The following is a 25,238-nucleotide window of genomic DNA, read 5'->3' as shown; positions in this document are numbered from 1 at the left end:
TGAGAAGCAGTTATTGGGGGGTCTTCGAATCTCATTTATCCAGAGGCTTGGCAAAATAAGATTTTGGTTATGGACGTATATATATTCTATGTCAATCACTGCTTTTCAGCGAACCAGAGTACAAAACAATAACCTAAACACAGGAGTAGCTTGTATGGTCCCAAAGGCATTTCAGTTCCTGCAGAACCTCAGAGTTGATATCACACATGTCATTTCTGATCATTCCAGGGAAAAGGTCCAAATGCTTGTGCCTGCTTTCAGGCCGCTTTAGCCCTCAAACGATGGGCATGGTGCCTGGGGCCAATGAGTGTTTCAGGAGTTGATGAAAATGTTTGAGGCCTAAAAAAACTTACTGGCTCTAAAATATGAAAAGAAAACTGCAAAATCAAAATTTATTGTATGTAATTAAATTACTACGAAGTGTGACATCTTGTCAAGTTCATTAATTGTTAAATTTTGTCTTCATGAAAATGTTATTACTTTTGAAAACAATTTGTAGGTTAGATTTTTTTCACTTCCCAAGAATTCCTGAATATGCTTGATGTTTACTGAGAAATGAGATCCAACCATAAATTAATTGAGTTACTCTTAGCCAAATAATTTTAAAAGCAAAAGTATTAAATCCTTTCAAAATTGTTCCAGTAAAAATTCTATTAAATGTGTGAGGTAGGTCATTTCAATGCATGTGATACAGCCTGAGGCCTCTCAAGTAAGAGCTCTTAGGGCCCAGAAAGGGCTTATAAAGGTCCTGTTTCTGCTCATTTGACCTCAGGAGAAACAGACATTGCAGCACTACTTTCCAGAGGCCACTGTCCAAAGCATTGCGTCGCTCTTAGGTTTCCACCAGCGCTGTTGGGCAGGAGGAGAAACAGGGGCTTTAAAGACATTTTAAAAAAGAGTTTAGAAGGGGCTTTGGTGGTCTCACTGTGTACAGAGGTGAGCAGCTCACCTTGGCTCCCTGGGGGCAGTGGCCAGTTGCACCCAAGGCTTCCTGGGTGAGGGAGGTCTCTGATGTAGAGGTGGGCAGTGCCCCAGGGTTCCACAGGCACACTAATGAGAGTGGCCATGGCTCTGTCAGAGACTGTGGTGCTGTCCTGCAGGCACATCATGGAAGAACTTATCAGACCCATGACTACAATCCACAGATATGGACAGGTAGCAGTCCCATAGTTGGCCAGCATATTAACCCTTTCCAAGGAAGGGATCAGCTTCATTGGTTTCTTCTTTAAGAACCTATGTCGGCTTTCACTGGTGACCTTTTAATCTTCCAAATGCTCACGAACCCTTTGTGTACTCTTTTCTATAATTTTACTGGGGCTTCACCACAAGCCAGTTGTATGTGATTTCTGGTATACATTCTTTTTCTGAAAGCAGGACATTTGTCTGGCACCAAGACTTGTCTTCATGATTTCTTGACTATCACTGGTGGTGGTTCTGAGAGCACCACAAGGCCCTTACCTTCCTCATCACCTCCTTCAGGAAGCTTTCCCCAACCCCAGGAAAGCTACTTTATCCTTTTCAGTGTTCCCAAAATGCTTTGTATATTTATCTCTACTGGAATAAGGTAAGAATGGTGATGATCATGTATCTAGAGCCTTTCACCTGCCATGTGCTTTGCACACCGTTTCATTTCATCCTCATAAGCCCCTGCACCTGCGAGAAAGCCAAGGCTCAAGAGGATCACACGGCTGGAAAGTGGAGGATCTGGGATTAGAACTCAGGTCCACTTTCTGTGCTGCAGTTATCACACCACATTAGGATTGTTGGGGATCTGTGTCCCCATAAGACTGTGGGCTCCTTTCAGGCAGGAACCCTTGCAGGCTCACTCCATGAGTCCCTCAATGCTCTGTGTGCCTCCCTCCATCCTTCAATCCTCTATCCTTGACCCTCCATCCTTCACCCTCCATCCTTCACCATCCTGAGCTGCATCCCCTTTGCTACCTTCATTCTGTGCTTTCCAGCTGAGAACCAATAATAATAAATCCATCTGGAAAGAGAGACCCCACAACAGATGATAATCCACATCCAGACCAAACCCTGGCAAAGGAAACCTGCTTTGTGGGAAAGCCTGGACAGTTTATAGTAGTCTCTCTGCACATTATGTCTGGGATGGTGCCAGATGAGTGGATTTTTTGTTCATTTGGACCCTACTCTAGACATACCATCTAAGATACTTAATTTCAACATTTAGGAGCTGTTGCATTTATAACGTAAACAAATTGTCTTAGCAAGATTTTTCTCTGTGTGTATAGTAGTTTTGACTTACTGTATTCAAAAATATCAGGGAAAAGTAACTTATTTTTTTTTAAACAAAGGATCACATAAATACTCCAGGCCCTGTAGTTCCACAGGCTCATCTTGAGATATAAGATGAGGACCATCAGGCTTATTTTCAGCATAATCTTTGACCAGATTCATGCCAGGGAGAGCCGAAGTTGAGGCAGTGGTGATGCGGGGATAGTAGGAAAGATCATCTCCAGTGTTCCCATCAAGAGGTCTCTGCTGCCTGCATCCTTCACTGATGTGGGTATAAACCACTGGAAGTATATACTTCATTACTTTTACAAGACTGAACATAGTCCATTTTCTGCTGCTATAACAGAATAGCATAGACTGGGTAATTTATAAAGAAAGGAAGTTTATTTGGCTCACAGTTATGGAGGCTGAGAAGTCCAGGAGCATGGTGCCAGCATTTGTATGAGGCTAACTTAATACTACTTTATTTATTTTTTTTGTGGGGGTGGGGGTGGAGGGGGACAGCATCTCAGGATTAATACTATACAAGTTCACCACAACAATCCATTTGTATGACCAGTTAGCTGGCCACAGATGCCTAATCTCTAGGGTTTTCTAGATTTCTTTCAGTTTGCCAAGTACCAATCTTGGGATTTTCAGGCATCAAGATCCTAGATCTCAAGATTTTTTTAACAGTAACAAGTTGATAGTTTATCTCCTATGACTGTAAATACCCTGAGCATTTAGCCAAGTGTCATCTTTGGAAAACTGCCTGAGGAATGGAGGGGTAGCTTTCCATCACCCTCAAAAGGCTCTTTGTGATCAGTTCCCCAAGGTACCAGAAGAGGAGGAAGAGAAAGCAAAGCAATAAGGGAGCTGGCCCTCCTGGAACCATCATCCAGGTGGGCCATCTTCCTAGAGTAGATTTTGTTTAGGAAGAAGCTAGCAAAGAGTGCTCTTTGAGAAATCACTGGATTATGTAGTTTGTACTGAATTTGAAATCTTATTTTGTTTAACAAAACCTTTTAGAATAAAAGAAAGTATTGTACAGTGGAAACAGCACACGCTCTGGAGGCAGGAGACCTGTGTAGGCTTTTCCCTCAGCCTCTGTGACCTTGAAGGCTGACTCAGGATGGGCAGAGTCACCCTCACTCGCCACCATCACCACACACACCCTGTGCTTCTCCACCTCTCTGCAGTGCTTGGGCCTGGATGCCCAGCCTACTGAAGCTGACCCAGCCACACATGGGTTGACACCTTTTCACCTGGTTGCTTGCTTGACCTCCAGAAAGAATGGGAGCTACAACATCATATATTTCTCTGTTTTAAAACATACCATTGTGCTGGGGAACCACAATTGTGTACGTATTTCCTACCTTATAGGGTGGAATAAAATACAGGTGGAAAATCCATCTAGGAAAACACTCTTGTTCAAGTTGTCCATGCCATCCTGGCCATAGCCCAATAGCCCATCTGTTGTGAGATGGGGTGGCTTCCTGCTAGCACTCTTGTCAGTGAAGCAATGTGGGGGCCTCCTAACGTGGTCCCAAGGGAAGGTCATGTCTACTGACATTTATACAGTCAGGGCTAACATTTAAAGAAATCAGAACTTCACACTTAGCTATATGTTGAAAGACTTAGCTATACATTGAAATGCTGAGTAGAAGGAACCCCAGAGGATATGTCCAGATTTGATAAAAATTAAAAATTAGACTTCAGTTGGGTCCATTTGCTGGGAGTCAGGTGCACGTTGTACTTTCTACTGGAGAGCTTGGCTGGTTCCTGCTAGGCCTAGGGAGGGGGAGCATGATGTTGGTGGGTTGGTAGCGACAGTGTTTTGTGTCATTGGAACCATGTTCTAATAACAAATCTACCACCTCTGTTCCCAGAGCTCATTTTAAGGAACTGTTTGGAACGTGGTACCAGGAAGTAGAGCTAGAAGGTCAGGAAGTAGAGATAGAAGGTCAGGTCCCTGTGGCAGCTGGGGCCAAGTCAGACATTCACGGGGTGATTTTTACACCAGTTCCCCTCCAGCCTTCCTGTGGAAGTGTGCAATATCCAGAGTCGTTAAAACATACTTTGGTTTGAGCCTTGGCCAAGCCACTTACTAGCTGTGTACCCTTGGCTAAGTTACTTGACCTCTATGAACCTCAATATCCTGCAAGGTACAAGTCCCAGGGTCGATCTCTGCTCTGCAACCAACAGGCACTGTTACAGGAAGGCCATGCTAGGGGATCTGAGAGGCCCCTAATAGTTCCAGTATTTCATGGTTTTATGGCCCCTTCTTCTTCACTCATTGAGAAATAAACTGAACTGGTTGTATTCTCTTTCTCAGGAGAGAAAACAGCTAAAAGTGCTCACTCCTTTTGGTCTTTAAAGATTAGTTTCTGACAAAGCCCGTCTGTGGCAGCTGCTGTTGGCGCTGTCCTTTCCTCCCTGATCAGTCTCTGGGATGGGCACTGTGCAGGAGGGCTGGCAAATGTGTGGCTCTGCCTTGGGTGGCCTGAGAAACAGTACCAGGCCTCCCAGAACCCAGGTGCCTGCTCTATCCTTTGCCTCTTAGAGAATGACCCCTGGAGCCTTCCTCTTTTAATAGCAGCAGCAGGATAGGTGGAGCAGAGGACCACAGACAGGGCCATTTGGCCCAGGCCTCATCACAGAATCATCCTAACCAAAATGCCTTTGGGTCTGGCCAGACCTGAGAGACACAGGACAAAGCCCAGGTGAGGAGCCAGGGAAGCCAGGAGCTGCCTGTGCCTCCTCACTCAGGCTCTCAGCAGGCCATCCTGGCCTGGGGCCACCCTGTTACTGTCTCAGTAAGGCTGGGAACAGGCTTGTGGTACAGCTTCAGATAAGCAGCCATGGCTCCCTTAGTCCCCTGGGGAAGGGCATGCTGTGGGCAGACGAAGAAAAGAGCACATGGCTCTGAGGTTGCTGAATGAAAGGTTTGGAAGCTGCCAAGGCTCGGATGCAAAGGTGTTTAATTGCAAAGGTATTTCTGGCAAAGTGATGTCCCTAAGAACAAAGGATCTGTTGGGTAAGAGCACAGAAGAGTGTTTTGTCTTCCAGGATAAGAACCTGCCCCAAGCTCTCTGAACAGACCTGATAAGAATGTTCTCTGCTGATTGGATGCCCTGACTGTTCCGTGCAGAGAGACCATCTGTTTTTTCCTCCCAGTTTAGTCCTCAACACCAGGAGAGGGCAGGACCCTCCCCCAGCTGCTCTCTTCCTGGGCTCTGTCTACCCATTCATCTTCCACAGCTAGGCACTCAATCCCAGCTGGCAGCGCCTTGTGTGGGAGCTCAGTGGTGAGATGGGTCACAAGAAATCTACTGGTAATGAGCAAGTACCAACATTTGGGGATCCTTGCGTAACAAAGAAGGATAAATTCTAATGCATTCCAGTTATCTCTGTGATGAAATCACTGCCATTCCCTCCCATGACGGCGTGCTTTCTTAAGTGGGGGACAAAAGACGGGCGAGTGCAGGACACTTGGATACACACAGCCCACACTGGGTTGTGAACACAAAGAAGCAGGAGATTGAACCATTTGAGGTGCCAGGAATAGAACTGTGCCCCTGGGCCCTTGCACAGACTCATCTCCATCAGGGATCCACTAGTCACTTGGGTTCCCAACTCCCAGGTCTGCCTGGTAAAATCTTACAAATCCTTCAAGATGCAACAAAGAAGTGCCACGTCTATCTAACCTCTCCCTTCCCTCTAGGCAGAATTAGTCATGCCACCTTACTGTCCCCCAGGGCACTTAGCACACCAGGGTATCACCACAGTGATCCGACAGCCCAGTTTTCACTGCATTCCTGATTTTAGAAATTTTGGCCTCGACGGATACTCCCTCCCAGAGAAATCCATTGTCAGATCTGATGTGCTGATGTTAGGGACTAGAAATCATGGGCATTGGACAGATCCCAGATGCATTCATGCACCTGCCATCTACCCCAGACTGAGTTTCTGGAGGTCAGGGACCACAATTGTCACCTACTTCCCCAAGTCTAGTGCTGCGACTAGCATGTAGTAGGGGCTCAGTAAATGTTGGCTTTACTACATGACATAATGTTTCATGCTTGATTGTATTGTATCCACAGCATAACACTGTGAGGTTATGACCCTTGTCCCCATTTTACAGAGGAGAAAATTGAGGCTCAGAAGAGTTAAATAACTATCTCATGAGCGAACAGCTAACCAAGGGGTAGAGCATGGATGCAAACCCAGGTCTTATTCCTATACTATGTATCTGCCAGCTTAGTTCAAGCCCAGGAATGTCCTGAAATGTTTTGAGTTAGAAACCAGAGACACTGAGGCCAGAGGAGATCTGTTGAGTAACCATTGAGTCCAGCCTGTCTCCAGTCAGGGTTATAACAACATTCAGCTGAGCCTTTGTTTGGTGCCCAAGGGCACGTTTTACCCTCTCGGTATTCTATCAAGACAAATTAACACACCCTGCCCTCTCTTTCAGAGCTTCTGATTTAAAGCAGACACGTGTACAGATGGAACGCCAGAGCTAAAAAAGGGACTGTTTATTTCAGTCTCCTTGTTTTAAGATGAAAAGACCTAGATCAAAGGAGGCTTGTAGTTTACTGTGGACCCAGCATTGTGCTAAACATGTTTTTTGCAGTATTTCGTTTCCTAAAGTGACAGGCACTATTTTAATCTATCCTCAATTAACAGATGAGGAAACCGAGCCTCAGGGGGACAAAGTGACTTGCCTAATGTCCCAGAGCTAATCAGTGGTGGAAACCGCATTTAAATCCAAGCCAGCCTACTCCAAAGCGCCTGCTCTCAATCCTGCACCCAGGCCAGGTCTTTCCTTTGAGGTGCTGCAGTGGATGCTCACTTTGCATTTAGCTCACCTCACCCACCCCATCTGAAAACAATGCTGCCCTTGTCCTGTGCACTGGCCACCCTCCTGCACTCAGGTTCAGCCCCTCTTTGGAATTAGCAAGAAGCTGCTATTCCCAGTACTGGTGGTTATTTTTTAAAGTGTGAAATAAGTGTAAAGCAGGATATTTTCAGTAAAAATCTCTCCCTGCTTATACAATGAAATGGTACCGAAAGCACTGACTTGGAGTAGATACATGGTTCGTTTATGCAGAGATGAATATAGTTCTCATATGGCAGCCCACTGGGAAGGCTCAGGTGTTCTGGATGAACAAGGGGCTGAGCTTCAGGGGACTGGATGTGTGCTGACATTCTGACAGGGGAGCCTCTGGCCTGCTTCTTCCAGAAATGATGATTCCTAGAGTCCTAGAGCATAGAGAAGTCAGCCAGAGATTTAAAGTGAAAAGACCTTAATGCAAATCTAGCCTGAACATCCTAAGCCTATTAGCAAGTTATTCATCCTGTCCACAAGGAGCTCCAGGAGTTAATTATGTAACATACATGGAAATGTCCAGTGCCAGTATCTTGGTTAAGCTTTAAAACCTGCCAGCAATCCCATTCCTCCCCCATAACGGTATTCTGAGAATTGCTATATTTTAAGATGAAACGTGTATGTAAGAGCATATGGAAGCATCATTGAAAATTCTAGACAGCAGCAGACTCTAGGAAGTGTGTGGGCTTTAGGAAGGACTCCTTCCCATGCCCAGCCCCTACAATGTGTTTATCATATTCTTAACGTGGGTAATACTTTCTTTTCTTTTGGCCCATTGTTTATTTGGTGAGCATTTACAGAAGGCCAACCCTGTGCCAGGCACAGTGCATGAGCTGCAGGAGAGACATTCTCTTCTATCTGCCAACACACGGGATCTCATGCAGAGCCTAGAAAACTACAGGCCCTGGGTTCTTTCCTGTCAGAAACCAGAGAGTGTTTGCCCTCTTCTGAAACTCCATTTTTTGGCAATACCTTTGAGGATCCATCTAAGGAATGTGGTTCCCCCCCACCCCTCACCCCGCTGGCTCCAGCAGCTCAGCCCAAGGGATTGCTGGGGGATTGTGCATGTCTTTGGCCTAGCTTCAACTGGCCATGGCTTTTCCCCATTTGTGGACACAGCCAAGGGAAGCCTGGTGCCTGGCTCTGAGACCCACATGGAACACGATCCCAGAAGCACTTACCCGACGGCTTGTCGGTGGAAGATGGGAGGCTGGTGAGAGTGGGCATAGTGGGCAGAGGGGGTGGCAGCACCTTCAGGTTCTGGTCACTCTGGATCTCGTTGGTAGAGATCTGGTTGATGATGCGGTTGTAGGTGGGTGGTTGGTAGACCCGGGGCGGGGCAGCGGGGGGTGGCTGGGGGACGGGCCTGGCCGAGGGCACCCTCTGGCAGTGCTCCTCAAGCTGCGCGATGATCTCTGATTGGTTGTGGGCCAGTGTGGCCAGGTGCTGGTACTTGTGCTCCAGGTCCTTGTACTTGCTGGCCAGCTGCAGCATGTCGGCTGTCTGGTTCAGGATCCTGTTCTCCAGCTGGGAGAGCTCCAATGCGTTGTCCCGCTTGCGGATGATCTCATGCAGGAGCTGCATGTAGAGCTGCGTGACCCGCGAGTTCATGTTGCGGCTCTCCTTGCGCAGCAGCTTCACCTCGCTCACAATGCCGCCGTCCACCTCCACCAGCTGCTGCAGTGTCTCGATCTGCCGCTTCTGCTTGAGCAGCTCATTGTTGAGCAGCTCTAGCTCCTGCTTATGCACTCGGTTCTCCAGAAGCACCTCAGGCTCCTTGGAGTTGACGCAGATGGCACCCGTGACCCGCTGCTGGGGCACAATGAAGGTGTAGGTGCACTTGTCCTGGGACTCGCCCGCCCGCTTGTACCTGTTTAGGTAAATGAACTCTCTTGGCGAGCCCTCCTCAGTGCCCTCAAAACCATCCTCCTGGCCTGCAGCAGCTCCCGTGGCAGCCAGCAGTCCGAGCCACCAGCATGTCACGCACAGTGGCCTCATGGTCCTTGCAAAATGGTGGTTATTCTTTGTGAATAGAATCTATGAAAGCCTGAAAGTAAACAGAGGGGAGAATCAGTGATGGTCCCACCACTGTCAGTGCCCTGTGCCATCAGTGATCCCAGCCTTCTCGCCAGGCAGGCAGAGCTTTCCAAAAACTCTGCTTCAGGATGCTGGGTTATACTCTCTTGGAGTCAGAGAACAGGCAGCCATTCTGGAAGCAAGAGGAGACAGGCAAGCCCCAGCAGAGGTAGAAGGGAAGAGGGAGGGTCTCAGGGCATCTGGAGGCAGGAGGCCATGGCCCTGCTACTCCCAGAGCCAGCTCCAATGCCCGCAGCCCCCTTGCTGAACTCCTGGCCTAGAGCCTGAGAATTGTATCCAGGCAGCTTCAGGCTGGGGAGGGGAGGCAGAGGGAGGGTTTTCTAGTCTCCCTCTTCTGCTACCTTTGGTTCCTCAGACTGTTGAGTCTCCCTCTTCTATACTTTCACACCCCCTGAACTTTCCCCTTGTAATACCCATCACCGCTGTGCTGAATAGCAGTTCTGTTTGATCTTCTCTGTTGGATTCTAACTCCATGAGGGCATGTCCTCTGTCTGATTCAACCCTGTATTCCCAGGATATTGCACTTTGGGCAAATATTTGATAAACGAATGAATCGTTAGGCATGTTATGGAATACATTCAGGGTTTAGTGGACAATATCAGTGGAAGGATGTGTCCAGTTACGTGGCTCTGGTCACTGTGTTAGCTAAGCTACAGAGCCAAAACAGGAACAAACAACTGAGCTCTTCTGAATCCAAATATTTGCAGTAGCCAGTGACAGCACAGTCCTGACCACTGCAACGTGATTAAGTTAGAAGGGAGCAGAACACAGAATGTGCCTCCAGATTTGCTTCACTTCTATTCTTGGACCATTCATCCTTTCACCAGATGTTCATTGAACACCTGTGATTTGCTGGACAGCATGCTAGTGGCTAGGGATACAGCTACCAACAGGATGGAGCCAGCCCCTGCCCTCATGGGGCTTTCACATCATTATGCCATTCCCAAATGCCGGAAAGCACAACTGTCACATGCTGTAAAGGAGTATTACAGGGAATTGACCTAATCAGAGGGTCAGGAATGCTTCCCTGAGAAAGTGCCCTTTACACTGACCCTTGAGGAATGAGTAGGAGTTAAATGGGCCAAGAGGGAGGAGAGGACATGTGCTAGATCCCTTCTCTTGCCCACTCGAGGGCCTTGCTCCAGCAGTCCTCACTGTCTCCCCAACATCAGGATGGTTTTCCTATAATCATACGGTTTTTTCTCTCAACTTAAAACCCTCTCTTGACCTCACATCCCCTCTGCAGCTCTTGTTGCATTTCTCTGCTCCCCTTTTTAGCAAAGCCTCCAAAGAGATGCCTGCACTCACCATTTCCAGAAAGTTCCTCTCTTCCTGGTCTCTCTTGAGCCCACCCTCATCAGGCTTTGCCCCCTCACCTTCATTCTAGGTTGCCCTAGACAGGATCCCCTGTCTGTTTGCCAGATGGAAGGGCTGGTTCTTGATCCTCATTAATATTTTCCCTCTCACACTGTGGGATACAGTTGGGCTCCCTTCTTGACCTTCCTTTCCAGAGCGCCACCCTGCCTCCTGTCTTGCCGGCTATTCCTCCTCAGAGCCTGTGCTGGTTCATCCTCATATTCCTGTCCTTTCTCTACTGTTGAGGGGGACCCAAAACTCAGTCCTCAGAATTTTCTTTACCTTAGTCATCTCATCCAGAGGTCACGTTGGTGATCACCCTCAAGTACTGATTACATCCGCATTTATTTCTGGAACTCTCCCCAGGACTCTAGACTCATACATACAGCTGCTTTTTTGACATTTCCACTTGACTATCTGCTAGGTATCTCAACTCATCCAGAAATGAACTCGTTTTTCCCCATATCTCCAACCCAATCTGTTTATCCCAGTTTTTCCTGTGTTCATAAATGTCCACTCTAGTTGCTCAGGCCGAAAGTCTTGAAGTCATCCTAGACGCCTTTCTTTCTTTCATACCCCACATCTAATTCACCACCAAATTACGATGCCAGAAATATTCTCAGAGTCCTGTGTCTCCCCAACTCCCTGCCGCCACCCTGTTGCAACCCACCTGCACCATTTACCTGGACTATTGGAGTAATTTCCTAACTAGCCTCCCTGCCCCAGCCTTGCCCATCCTACCTTCTGTCCTCAACTTTACAGCCAGAGTGGTCCTTTTTAAAAAGTCAAACGCGGTCACTCTTCTATTCAAAGACCCCCAGTGGCTCACCATCTTGGAGGAAAAGCTAGTGGGTCTCCAAGGCACTCTATGATCTGGCCCCCACTTCCTCCCTGGTCTCGTCTCTGACCCCTCTCCCCTACGATCATCTCCTCCAACCACCTGGTTGACCTTTTGGTTGTCCCTCAAGTGTTCTAAGCACAGTTAGGACTCAGGGCCTTTATACTTGCTGGTCCCTGCCCCCTTCTTCGTTGTTTGTTCCCTCACTTCTTTCAGTCTTTGCTGAAATACCACCTTCTCAGTTAGACCCTCCCTGCTGATTTAAGATTGTGACCTCACCACCTTCCCCCTCCAGTGTCCTTATCACCATAAGATACACACTGTCTCCTCCCCATTCCCTTGAATGCAAGCTGCATGATGGTAGGGAGGTGTTTGTGTTGGTCACCGCTCCATGTGCAGTGCCTACCACGTGGCCTGAAATACATAGGAGTTCAATAAATATTTGTTGATGGAATGACAAGACACACCTGCCAACAGCTGCTGAGCAGCTGGGAGTGCTGGAAAGAGGGATAGATTGGGGCAGGGAGCCCATGGACAAGTGACTGCCTGAGGAGGTCAGAGCTGCACAGAGGAGGGCCTATGTGTGTATTTATTAATAACATCCATTGACCAAGGTCCGCTATATACCTGACTCTGGACTAAACATTTTGCAAGTGTTTTCCAGTTTCCCGTATTCTCATAATCTCCTTTTAAGGTAGATACTGTTGCTGTTTACATTTTACAGGTGAGGAAACTGAGACTCAGTGAGGCTGAGTGACTTGCCCAAAATCAGAAAGCTAGAAGGTGGCAGAACCAGGTCTCGGCCCTGGTCTGCTGGATTCGAACCTGCTAACTCTTAACGATGACACAGGCATGTATTTAATCTGGTTTTTACTAGTAAAAGGGTATTAGCATCACTACTTTCTGATTTCACATTAATCTGTGCTAAAATAACAAGTATGACACAGGACCTAAAGATTTTGTCCTCCCTGAACCCCTTTGGGTCTTCTCCAGTGAGGACCCTGGGTCTGGGCTCCACCTTGGACCAGCCAGTGAGCAGTTACAAAAGAGACCCTGTGCTCCCTGGGGCCTTGCTGAGCTGTTTTCCACTTAAATGACAAAGCCCAAGCATGATTCCTATGGCCTGCTCAGGCCTCTCTGTGAGGCTAGGCAGAGAAAGGTGTGTGGGAGCTTCTGGTTTGGGCTCTGCTAGGAGGTGGGGCTGCAGTGACGTCAGTGGAAACCCAGCTGAGTTTGGAAGTGTTTGCCTGGTTTCCAACGGTGCTTTGGCAGCCCCTGTGCTAGTGGCCACACCCACCCCAGAACAATGGGGAGGAGCCGCCCCCGACCCTGGGCTAGGGCAGGCCTGCTGGGCCACCGCCTTCTTCAGGCTGCTCACCTGAGGCAGTGGGTGACAAACACCTCTCTGTGCCCATGTGGGCGCAGGGCTCCACTGTGGCCAAGAAACTGCCAGAGGCCCAGGAGGCAACCTGGCTGCAAGACAAGGTTGGTTTCCAAGCCTTCCTGGACCTCCAGATTTGATTTGCACTATTTATGGTTGAGTTCTATCCTCTCCCAAACATGGGCTCTCACGGCTCCCCGGCAGAGTTCTTGCCATTGCACTTGAGACCTCAAAGGCTGAGTCTTTTCTGTGAAATGGGGTGATCCAACCCACCTTGCACACTAGGTGAGCAGCATGGAAGTGCATCACAAGCGGGAGATTGGAATAATGTGTTAGCAATACGATAGCAAGAACAACAAAGCTGAAACAAAACCAACAACAGTGAGGATACTGGGCGTGGGCCAGGCAGTGTGCCAAGCACTCACACCATCTCCTTGACTAATGCTTGCACAGGGCTTTAGGGCTTCCAGACCCTTCACATCAACATTCTCTCATCTAATCATTCCAACACTCAGAGTGACTTACTAGTGTTATGCCCATTTCTAGGCTGAGGAAACTGAAGCTCAAAAAGGTGTGGGGGTAGCTGACTTTGAGGTCATGTTGCGAGCAGTGGGACCTCTTGTAACTACATTGATTCTGAGTCCTACTGTTACACCTCTGTGGGGCCTAGGCTTAGTGGGGGTGACTCAGAACTGATTGGGTTACAGGAAGGAAGGGAAGGAACAGGGCACTGTGCTGGGCGCCTGACGTACATTGTCCCAGGTAATCCGGTGGGTTGTTATTCACCCCTCTTTTATCAACGGAGACATTGCAACCCAAACAAGCTCAGTGATTTGCCCAGGAACACACGGCAGATAACAGCCAAAGGTGACTGAGCCTAGGACTTGGGTCAACCTGATACCAAGGGCCATGCTCCTTGTGCTTCTCTTTGAGCCTCAGAGTCATTTATTTTCCTTGGAGTCCAAGACTCCAACCCCAATTCCTCCCCTCCCCCCAGCAGTTTTTTGCCAGTTTGGCGGCTCTTAATGGGCAGTAATAAGTTTGTTTACTTTTGCTCTCTTGATATTTATTCAACTCATTGTATCTCAAGAGAAGTAACACCCCCCACCCCCACCCCGGCATTCCAGCCATCTTAGGACTGAAGGAGAACTCAACTCCAATCAAAGTGATGCTCCTCACTTTTTTCCTGTGTCCAACAAAGAAAAGCAAATCCAACTGTTTTCCTTGGCTTCAGAATTAAAATAAAAATGATTCTTAAAATTGCTTTTCCACATTGTATTGTGAGGAGTTTCCATCACGCATGGGTTTTCCCTCCCCACAAGTGAGGCTGGTGTGACTGTGCCACGTGACAGCCTTTGTACACTGGGAGGCAGCCTCTCCAGGGCTTGGGTCCCACCCAGTCTCCAGTGGGCTGCCTCTGAATGTCCCCGCTTGGCCTGATGTGGTGGGGCCACACATCATGTGTCCACATCCCTCTCACCACTGTGGTGCCACAGCCCAAGCAAGGGGCCACTTTGTGGGAAGAGCTGTCATTTTCATCAGATGGAGCTGTGTGTTCTGCCCTGCAGCAGAAGCTGCCAGCCTGGGATCCTCTTTTGAGTTCACCCCAAAGGTTAGAAATGAGAAAAGTTCCAGCAATTAAAAGAATAACAACAATAAATTGTCACTATGGCTCAAGCACTTTATATACATTATCTCACTTAATCTTCCCAACAGCCCTCGGAAGGCGGCCTGTTATTTGAGGGCCGCCATGCATGGTGGCCCCACTTGAGCACTGTGCTACTCTAGGGGACACAACTCACATTCATAGTCTTTATGTTTTTTATATTTATATTGTAGCAATTTTCTGATGCCCACAAAGATACTTTTAAGGCTAACAGCAAAGCTGACATTTATCCCTATTTGCAGTTGAGGAAACTATTGAGATTTGAGGATCGTGAGTCATTTGCCCAAATCACAAATTAATAAGTAGTAGAGCCACTAACAGATCCCAAAATAACCCCCAAAGATACCATACTGTGAATAAAGAGAAACCAAAGTGCCAAAGTGACTGGAAACCCAAAAGAGGTTGTTCTCTGACCCTCTAGGCAGGACGACGACAGGAGTGCTCTTGCCGTCATTAGGCCTGCAGATCCCAGGGAAGCCTCCAAATTAAATCCGGATCTCAGGAGTTGTTTCATCATCAGTCCAGGTTGTAGTCCTGCCTGGAGGACTTACAGAACCACCCCCTCACCACCCGTCCTCTGGTCAGCACTGCCCATTGTCTGTGATCACAGATGAAGGCCAATAATGGGTCCACGCAATAAGAGGCATCCCAGCACTGCAGGAGGCCTGAGAAGCGGGCCTCTGCCAAGGCAGTCAGGGAATCTGGAACTGCCAGCTGGCCCCTGACGTCGGGGTTCTGGGAAGCTAGAAGCCTGAGCTGTGCTTGAGTGAGTCTGGTGGACCTGAGCATGAATCAAGTTTGTGAAACTATCATCAGGACAGAAGACAGATGAAAACATCAACATTAGCTAGCAGGTGTTCCTACTAAGCTGTTGAAATGTATGGTGTGCTGGTAGGGAAGTATCCAAACCAGTTGGTAATCCAAGATGTGGGAGGGATCCAGATGAAGGAAAAGGCCCAGCTGATCAGGTGACCAGTAGTATTGGTAATAATGGCTGTCGTTTGTTGTGAATTTGGGTGCCCAGCTGTACTCTGTCTCATTGGCTCTTAATAGCTCTATGAGTAGGGGACCATACATCCTGGTTGGCCTCAGTTGAGGTCTGTTGTCTTACGTACTTATTATTATTATTATTTTGAGATGGAGTTTCGCTCTTGTCACCCAGGCTGGAGTGCGATGGCGCCATCTCAGCTCACTGCAACCTCTGCCTCCCGCTTTCAAGCAGTTCTCCTGCCTCAACCTCCTGAGCAGCTAGGATTACAGGTGCCTGTCACCACACCTGGCTAATTTTTGTATTTTTAGTAGAGACAGGGTTTCGCCATGCTGGTTGCGGTCTTATGTAGTTATTAATAGCACCCCCTTTTCACTCTCAATATTGTCCTGACTGAGCAACAAACTATATGATCCCATTACCTAAGAGAAAGGTATTATATCTGCATTTGGCAGTAGAGGAAACCCAAGTCTAGAAAGGTTAGGTCGCTTGTTCAAGATCACTTGGAAGTAAATATCACAACTGGGATTTAGCTGTCAACTGCTAGGTCCAAACCCTGCCTTGCATCAAGATTGTCTCTTCAACCAGTATGAATAAAAGGTGCTTGTTTGTTTAATGGCTGAGATGCAGCTTGCATGTTACTCACTGTTGACTGAATAAGTAGAAATAGCTTTCAGGTCAGCACAAGGGTGTGTTTTGTTGGATGTTGGAAAGAGCTGCTTGATCACGCAAGTGGTAAGACCCCAAAATGGGCATCTGGGATGAGCAGTGACACCCTCACCTTGGAGAACCTGGTGAAAGGACTGTGCATTGTTTGTCCTGGATGATTCACCATCGGCCCGGAGGCCAGGGAGGGCATATCCAGATCTCCAACTGCCCTCCCCTCCTGGCTGAGGATGCTATGAATCATGCCCCACCAGAAGGCACCTGGGGAGTCTGGAGCCAATTCCCAAACCCTTCTAGTTCAGCTCTCATAAGACCATTGAATGAACCATTTATCCATCCATCCAGCCCTCCATCACCCACCCATTTAGCCTTCCCATGCAGCTAGCCATTGTGCATTGCTACTACCTGTCATGGGTGATGGGAGCCATGAGTCAGAGAAGCAGGGTAAGACAGATTTGCCTGGAGGAGTAGCACTGGGGGTTCGAATCTGCCTGATGCTTTGGGCTCTTGTGCTCCTGCCATTGGTGAATTGCTGGCTCCAGGAAGAGTTCATGGAGGAGGCGGGTTGTGGTCACACCATGAGATCATAGGGTAGAGGGGGATGTGGTTAGGGAGTGGGGGAGCTGGTTGCCTTTGCCGGGGGACAAGGACACTGCTGTTACTTTTTCACAGTGCGTTATTTGGGAACCATTTTGAGATTCCCCCAAAGTCTGTGCACTGAGGCCTCTGTGCCAGGAGCCTCGGCCAACAGAGCAGAGGCGGGGAAGAGTCTGCAGAAGCCATTTCAGAGTCCAGCTTCTGAGTTGGCTGCTGCATTTCCGGCAGCGCCTAGTGTGCTCTGGAGCCCTACAACTGGGAAAGCCCTAGACAAGAGGGAGAAGTCAAGGGCTGGGTGGACAGCACTGCCCCAGGGTGACTTTCTTGGGAAGTCCAGGCCTTGCCTGGAGCTGCTTTTCTGGACCAGGCTGAGAAGTTGGCACCAGGGCCACCTTGGCTGTTTGGATGGACTTGTTCCTCAAACACTGGGACAACCAATGTTTGTGTCTGCCTCACTGATCCCGGTAGCTCTTTGAGGCAGGGGCTATGACTATCCTCATTTCACAGATGAGCAAACAAAGGTAAGGGATGAAGCCACTTGTCCAGGGGCACGGTGCTACCAAGTGGTGGAGCTGGGCCCAGTAACAGATTTGTCTACCCCAGGGCCAGGTTTCTTACCCACAGAATCCTAATTGGCCTCCCTGCCTTTGGGTGCTCTCTCCCCTGCAGTCTACACTGCATGCAGCTCCAGGGCTGCCTGTCTGACACCCACATCTGATCATGTCAGCGTCCTGCTTAAAAACAGACCTTGTGTTGTCATGCCTCCCTGCCTTTGCATGTGCTGTGCTTCCTGCCTCGAGTACCTTCCCCCACTGTCCTGGCTGATGCCTGCCTGTCTTCCTAAGTTGACCTCACCATGAAGCCATCCATTCAATGAGGTCTTCCCTCCCTCCTTCAGCTCACAAGTGCAGCTGTGGCTGCTTCCAACTCAACACCCAAGACTCAGATTGCAGTCATCTGGTTATCTCCCTCCTGACTACAGCTTCTTTAAAAAGCAGGGCCAGGGCAGATTCCTCCTCTGAGTACTGAGTATCCGGGATGGCACCTAGGTTACTAAATAGGAATTCAAGAACTTCATTCGTATAATGTATTTCCCAATAAGTTCTCCTCTTCCAGCCACTGTGCCAGCGGCTGGAGGTAGAACAGGAACAAGGTGGGTGAGGTCCTTACCCTCAAGGGGTCCACGGTAGTAGGTGAGACAGAGACTAGGCATTTGTAATGCAAAGAGATCTGTGCCCAGATAGGGAAACTTGGGGGGCTGTGGGGCACCTGACCTAGCCTCAGAAAAGCCCTTGGCTGGACAACAGAGAGAGGAATGGTGTGGCACCCTGGGGTAGAGAAGCTTGTTTGCTTGAGAGCCTGGGCCTGAGGCTTGCTTCATTGATTCATTCATTCCACAGATATCTTTTCTGCCTGGCCCTGAGTGGGTATTAGAGATTCGGCAGTAACTGAGACAGACACAGCCTTTCCCTCATGGAGGTTGGAGTGGGACCACCTCAGGCAGGACTTTAAGGATTCTTGGAGCTGGGCAGGTCCTCAGGCATCTCTTGAAGATAAGAACAGAGTCCATTCTGGGCTTTTCCTTGGTGGTCTTGGTACTGCCTGTCTGGACAACTAGGCAGCAGGGGGTTGCTGAGGCTCTGGGGCTGCTGGCCCCAGACAGGCTGATTTCAGCAGAGAATGGACTGACACAATAGTTCAGTTGTGAGAGGCCTGGCTCCCCACACCCAACATTTAATTTTTTATTTTTGAGATGGAGTCTTGCTCTATCACCAGACTGGAGTGCAGTGGCGCGATCTCAGCTCACTGCAACCTCCACCTCCCAGGTTCAAGGGATTCTCCTGCCACACCCAACATTTTAACATTCCTGGGACCAAAATGTGGCTCATGATTGATGTGTACATGTGACAGGCCATCGTAACGTTGTAACCCCCAACACTGTTATGAACTCAGTCATATGGCTCACAGTCCATGTGAAAGAACACAGTTTTGTCGTAGAAACTACCCCCAGAATGAGGCTTCTGACGTGACCAGTGTATCACCACAAACTCCAAGCTGCCTGTGGCTGAATAACTCTTCTATTTGGGGTGTTTTATATAAATTCACAAAAAAGAAACGCTATTCAATGAATTGATTCTTTCTTGAGATTTCCACAGTGTGGTTGTCCAGGATGGCAGCAGGCTGGGGTGGAACCAGCACAGGTCTGGGTTTCAGTCTTTGCTTTTTGGCCCATGCATGGAGAGACCGTGGGAGAGGTGCTGCACCCTGACCCCCAGTTTCCACTTCTGTAAGACGGGGACAGCACCACCCACCTTGAGGACCCTCTTAGCTCCTTGTGCCACCTCTTTACAGCTTTCACACAGTTGTGTGTTTGTGTGATTATTTACTGTCTGCCCAGTCCTGCTGGGCTGTGGGCTCTATGAAGCAGAGCCCCTCCCCCATCTGCCTGCTGTCAGTTGAGACCATTCCAGATTAAATGGGCTGTGATTCAGAGAGGCCAGTTGCTGAATGTACCTGCTTTGGCAGGGCTGCTGTCTGTTATGTTTGTTCTATTGTAGCTACCCGTTGCCATCTCCCTGATGTTTTCTCAGAAATTGCTCGTGTGTGGCCCAGTGTGGGTGATGAGGACCTGAGCTCTGATTCTTCAGTCCTAAAGGAGCCTCCAAGTACGGATGTGGAAAGCGCATCAATAGTATCTTAGTCACATGGACCAGTGTTTCCCTGAGGCTCTGCCCCCACTGAGCTGGGGACAGAGTTTCCTGGTGCTGATGTGGTGAGACAGTATCGCAGAGCACCCAGGCACGTGGAACAAGTCAGCCAACCTGGTTTCGAAGCTCAGTTCCTCTTGTCACTGACCATATTACCACATAACAGGTACCCTCATAACTGTGCTGAGGCTCATCTCTAAGAGTAACAGTCATGCCTATTTTGCCTCAGAAGTAGGCTTCCATGAAGAGCAAGGGATGCGCTAAAGTTGAGTAAGTCCATGGTTTTCAGAGGGGTTGGTGCAGCATTCGATAGGACAGCAACCAAAGCAGATGTGGCTACTGACGACACTGGGCAGGGACCCAGTGACAGTCAGGATAAGAGAAGTTGAGGTGTCTAAACAAGGCACTGAAGTGAGAGGAAGTCAGGGGCTTTGGAGCTAGACAGAGCTGGGTTCCAGTCCCACATAATCACATAACTGTGTGACTTTGGGCAAGTTAACCTCTCGAGACTTAGTTTTCCCATCTGTAAAATGGGATGCTAAAACTAGAACCTACCTTCTAGGGTTGTGGTGAGGATGAAATGACATAATGTATATGCCTTATTTAGCCCAGTGGGTACTTCCTAAATCACTGGGGGATGGAGGGCCAGATGGAGGAACAGCTTATTTGCTCTGCCTGTGAGCTTCAGCAATAACATGTAGTCCCCTGCTGGACCATGTGCGTTACACATTTTTGTCTGTTCCACCCAGACTGCCTCATTAGTAGTAAGTAGTCCCATTTTTTTTGCCAAGCTCATGAAGTCAGTCAGAGCCTCTGCTCATCCTAAGCTGCCCAGAGAAGACAGTGAGCCACCATGGTTCCAGGCTGGAGCAGGGAAACCTGTGGCTTCAGTAGCCCCAGATGCCTTGTGCTAGAGAAGCAAATACTTGATGTCACCTTTTCAAAATGCTTCCAAGCGTGCAGGGAGCCCACTGGAACCTCAGGGGGCCACAGCACAGAAGCTCCTCTCCTGGGCTAAGATGTATCAGTGTTGTCTGGTGTAAGATCCACCAGACATGGCCACCATAGTGCCAGACTTGGTGATGGCCATTCCTTGCCTCTTCCTCTGCAACTCCGGGGCAAACCTGACTATGGATCCTCCTGATTTTGTGAGCTTCCCACAGCACTAAGGTAGCTGCATTTTCTTATCCACTATGGTTCTGCTGGGGAGATCAATAGGCAGACAGGCAGTGCCCATGTGGGAAGCAGGATGCCCTTCCTCCTGTAAGGTTGGTATTAGATCCTTTTGTTAATATGTCTGCACTTTTTCTTAGTATGGACTTCTAGGATGCAGGCACGCTGCAGGTGGCCCCAAACCCAAACCCCAGACATAAAGCCCCCCTCTCCTCAGGCTCCTGGAAAGCCCTCCAGTGTGGGCAGTGGTAGTAGCCACAGTATTATCTCTGTCTTGTGGGATTTTCTGAAAACCCTAGCAGGATATGTCCAGAACAGGGAAAGAATTTGGGTCTCTGGCCGGGTGCAGTGGCTCATGCCTGCAATCCCAGCACTTCGGGAGGCCGAGGTGGGCGGATCACGAGGTCAGGAGATCGAGACCATCCTGGCTAACGTGGTGAAACCCGTCTCTACTGAAAATACACACACAAAAAATTAGCTGGGCATGGTGGTGGGCACCTGTAGCCCCAGCTACTCGGGAGGCTGAGGCAGGAGAATGGCGTGAACCCAGCAGGCGGAGTTTGCAGTGAGCCGAGATCATGCCACTGCACTCCAGCCTGGGTGACAGAGCGAGACTCCATCTCAAAAAAAAAAAAAAAAAATTCGTGTCTCTGCTCTTCCCTTCCCTCTGTGCCAGTCCTGATTGTTGTGGTTTGTAATCATCAGTGACCAAGGTTTGTTCAGGGTTTGCTGTGCACCAGGCACTAAGCCAAGGCCTTCCTAGGCATGGGCGCCTAGCTTTCTCCTAGAAAGCAGTAGGGTGTGGTTGAGTGGCTCCGGAGCCACACCACTGGGTTCAAGTCCTGGTCCTGGCACTTACTAGCCATGCAGCCATGGGCACATTACTTTACCTCAGTTTCCTCACCTATAAAACAGGGATGAATAATAATGCCTGTGCTATAGGGTGGTCATGAGGATTCTACAAGTTGAGTCTGGCATAGAGTAAGTGCAATATAAGTGTTAGCTGTTACTCTCTGGCCATTGTTACCACCTGGGCAGTATTATCCCATTTCACAGATAAGAAAACTGAGGTTTAGAAAGGCTAAGTGTTCTGCCAGAGCCGTTGGCTAGTAGGTAGAAGAGCTGGGATTTGAAGCCAGCTCATGAGGACTGCCCTACTCTGCCTCCATTTGGAAAAATACATGTGGGGAGCATTTGGCCGGCTTCGGAAGTGGCATTCTCAATTTTCCCCAGAGAGTGGGGTGAAAGGAGATGCTTTTCCAAGTAACTGAACTGGCCTCTGGGAGCTCTCATAATCCTACAGCAGAGGCAAGAGCTGACCCATGACACACATATCATAGAAGGAGAAGGGAAGGATCAGTGAAGAATTTGTTTGGAAATGTTACCTAATACTGAGTGCTTTCAGGCGACTTGGTATGTGGAGCCCCTGCTGTCCCCTTGCGGGGGTACCAGGGAAGCCGCATCCTCCCTGTATCTTGGCCACATCCACTCAGTTGGAGACCCGGGGTACCATCCAGTGCAGCAGCCCCTGGGTGATGCGTGCGTTCCCGTGCTGGGTGCCTCTGCTCTCCTCGCCAGCTGGAGGGTGTGAGCAGAGGCAGCCCAGCTCCTGTAACTCTCCGAGCCGGGGCTCCCAGCGCCTCAGCACAGCGCTTGCCTTTGCCTCACATTGTCCCGGCCTGGGGGCATAGGAATCCAAAGCTTCAAAGTGACTACCCAAGTCCTTGGGCCACCCCTGCCTTCTGCAGCTCTTCAGTCCGCTGCCCTCTAAGCACACACCTACACACACGCACACTCCCAGCTGCTCTGCCGTGCCGGGAGCTGCCGGCCTGCACCCCAAAGGCTCTTTGTCCAAAAGAGGAGAGTGAGGCTTACTCATGAAGTCCTCGAGATGCCAGCCCATGATCATGTGCCCCCAAACACCACCAAATGTCCACAGGTTCTGCCCCGGACATGCCTTGTTTGGCTCCAAGCGATAGCAGGGAGTGACCCTCTGAGATCCAGCAGCACACACCCCCAGCTGGAGGGTCAGGGTTCTGGAAGCCCTAGCCACGGGGCCAGCGGCTGCCTCTCGCCCCTGCCTCTCATGGCCGCAGAGCTGGCCCCTTACCTCTTCCCTCCTGCTTGGCTCCGGGGCGGCTCCTCACATGCTTCACCCTGGCCGTCAGCGGGGCAGCCTGTCCATGGCCTCTGGAGGGGTTCCTGAGTTGCAGGCCGGTGGCTGCCAAGCAGCCCTGCCTCACTGGGCTCCACTGGCTCTGCCTCCACAGAGGGCTCCGGCAGAGGCTGGGGCCAGGGCTGGCCAGGGGTCCTGCGGGGCTGCTCACAACCTTCTTTCCCTCACAGTAGCGTCAGCCGCTGCCTCAGTGCCACGCTCGGCAGGTCCAGGGCTTGGGGTCCATCCTCAGGCCGTCCGCAGCAGCCTCATTTGAACTCCCAACTCCTTTGTGGAGCCTTTACATGCCGCCAGAGGAAACTGTGAGCACAGCCTGACCCTGGTTGGCTGCAGGCGCTTCTCTCCACCCACCAGTGCAAGAGGATCCCCCAGGCCCCAGAAAGGCTCCGGGCCTCCCCTCAGCGCCAGACAGAGGCGGGCCGCCCGGTGATGTCACACGAGCTCCGGCCCCAGCTGGCCTGGCCCCTCCCGCCCAGCCCGCTTTGGCGGCCTCGGCAGGCCCCCTCCTTCCTTGGCACGGGCAGCCTGGCCAGCTCTGCTCCCTGGCCCGCCCTCTCCCCAAAGCTCAGGCAGCTCCCGCGTGCTGCGAGGCGGAGCGCTTCCCCTTTGACTCAGGGAATGGGTTTAGATCCGCTCCAGCTGTGCGTGCAGCCGCGTGCGAGCAGCAGGCAGCGGGTCCTCCCCCTGGATGCCTCGTTGGGCACTGCAACCACTGAGCCCCAGGCTGGCGGGCGGGGCAGCTCAGCCCAGAGCGCCTCTCCCCATCAGCTGCCCCTCGTGGAGGCCTCATTCTCATCTCTAAACCCTGGGGAAAGGAGTCCAAGGCTGTCCACACAGAAGCTGTGGCATCGGAGCTGCTCGAAGTTAGCAGGAGGCAGTGGCTTAGGACGGTAGAAATACCACAGGCTGAGGGTGGAGGCAGCCCTGGAGGAAAGCTCTGTGACTTCACACCTGAGTGGCTTTGATTAATTCACTTCACCTCTCTGGGCATCCCTTCCATGCATCGGTAAATGAGCTAATTAATACTAGTAATCTACTTGCAACAGCTGCAGCGAGGACTCTGTAAGGTCACGTGGGAAGGAGCTTGGCACAGTGTCAAGGACACCTCCTTGAACTGAGCTTAGGACTCTGGAGATGGGTGGATCAAGGGTCTCCTGCTCCCAGAACCTCTGCTTTGTGATCCTCTTTAGCCTGTGTTTTCATCAAAATGTGACCTCCTATTGGGCTCTTCTAGGAACAAACACTGGAACTGCATCAGAGTCCTCAGCATGGAGCCAGCCGCATAGGTGGAGCTCTGTGAATGTTGATAGAATCAGAGTAAGAAAGGAGAGGATGGCACTGGACCCCACGATGCAAGCATCCTCCAGACGCGTCAGCACTGGCAGCCTGGGAGAAGGTACAGTCAGTGCAGGAGGACAGGCCTGCTGCCGGGCACCCTGCGGGGATACAGAGAGTAGGAGGATGGCAGGCACCAGGAAGGGAGCCCCAGGGTACAAGTTTGCCCCTCTGCTTGGACAAGAACATGTGAAATATTGGTGGTATCTTTGCTTTTTTAAAAAGGTGTTAGTGATGATGGTGGTGATGATGTTTGGGAACAAATTGGGAGAAAAACTTTAATGGGACTCTCCCTGCCCCTAGGCATCCTCCCTACTACCAGGCACCCGTCCCAACCCTGTGGCAGATTCGTCTTTCAGAGATGGCCCAAGCAATCTCTCCCAGTCCCCAAGGAGACCCTGACACTTCACCCATGGAGCGGTGAGGTCCCTGCTCCTCGCCTTGAACCCGAGAGGGTTTGTGACTTGCTTGTGACCAGAGGAATGTGGTGGAAGTGGTACCACCTGACTTCTGAGGCTGGGAGAGGAAAGGCAGCGCAGTCTCTACCCTGTTCACCAGGGCACTCTCTTTTGAAGCCCCGAGCTAAGCTGGAGCCTAAGAAGTCCAGCTAGAGGCCACACACAGTGTAGGTCCCAGCTGACAGGAGCATCAGCCGCAGACATGTGAGCAAGGAAAGATGCCTGTAGATGATCCCAGCCCTTAGCCACAGAGTCACCCCAGATGCTGCATCACTGTCAGCTGTAGAGTCTTCCTGTTGAGGCCCCACACACTGGGGAGCAGAGAGAGCCATTCTACTGTTTCATCTCCAAATTCCTGACCCACAGGCCCCATGCGTGTAATAAGATGGTGGTTTTAGGCCGCTAAATTTTGGTGGTAATTTGTTACACAGCATTAGTAACTGGGATAGACTCGGGCAAGAGCAGTTGGAGGGAGCCCTTTAGAGGAGCTGAGAGAAGTACATTGTGGCTGAGGAGAGAAGATGGGGTCTTGTTAGAGAGGTGGAACTTTATTCCAAAGACAGTAAGGAGCCACTGAAAAGTTTTGAGCAAGACAGTGTTGAGACTTGGTTTTATTTTTTAAAGGCTACATTAGTTATTGAGTGGAGACTGGATTAATGTGAGCTACAGACAAAGT

The 25,238-nt window shown here is 50.0% G+C and overlaps 2 protein-coding genes across 17 annotated transcripts in view; one reads left to right on the top strand and one right to left on the bottom strand.

Moving 5' to 3' along the window:
- ANGPTL2 (angiopoietin like 2) overlaps nucleotides 1–23,620 on the bottom strand; it is a 35,950-nt gene extending 12,330 nt beyond the window's left edge. Inside the window, exons 1-2 of the mRNA XM_003824008.5 lie at nucleotides 22,704–23,620; nucleotides 8,305–9,170 (exon numbers count right to left, since the gene is read on the bottom strand). Coding sequence (XP_003824056.1) covers nucleotides 8,305–9,121 — 817 coding nt within the window. The 5' untranslated portion in view covers nucleotides 9,122–9,170; nucleotides 22,704–23,620. The remainder of the gene's footprint in view (nucleotides 1–8,304; nucleotides 9,171–22,703) is intronic.
- The window catches only part of RALGPS1 (Ral GEF with PH domain and SH3 binding motif 1), a 309,604-nt gene that overhangs the window by 185,975 nt on the left and 98,391 nt on the right, over nucleotides 1–25,238 (top strand). The window lies entirely within an intron of this gene.

The sequence above is a fragment of the Pan paniscus genome, chromosome 11 (assembly GCF_029289425.2).
Source record: "Pan paniscus chromosome 11, NHGRI_mPanPan1-v2.0_pri, whole genome shotgun sequence".
NCBI lineage: Eukaryota > Metazoa > Chordata > Mammalia > Primates > Hominidae > Pan > Pan paniscus.
The sequence above is the reverse complement of the archived record's forward strand: the minus strand, read 5'-3'. Positions and strand labels throughout refer to the sequence as shown.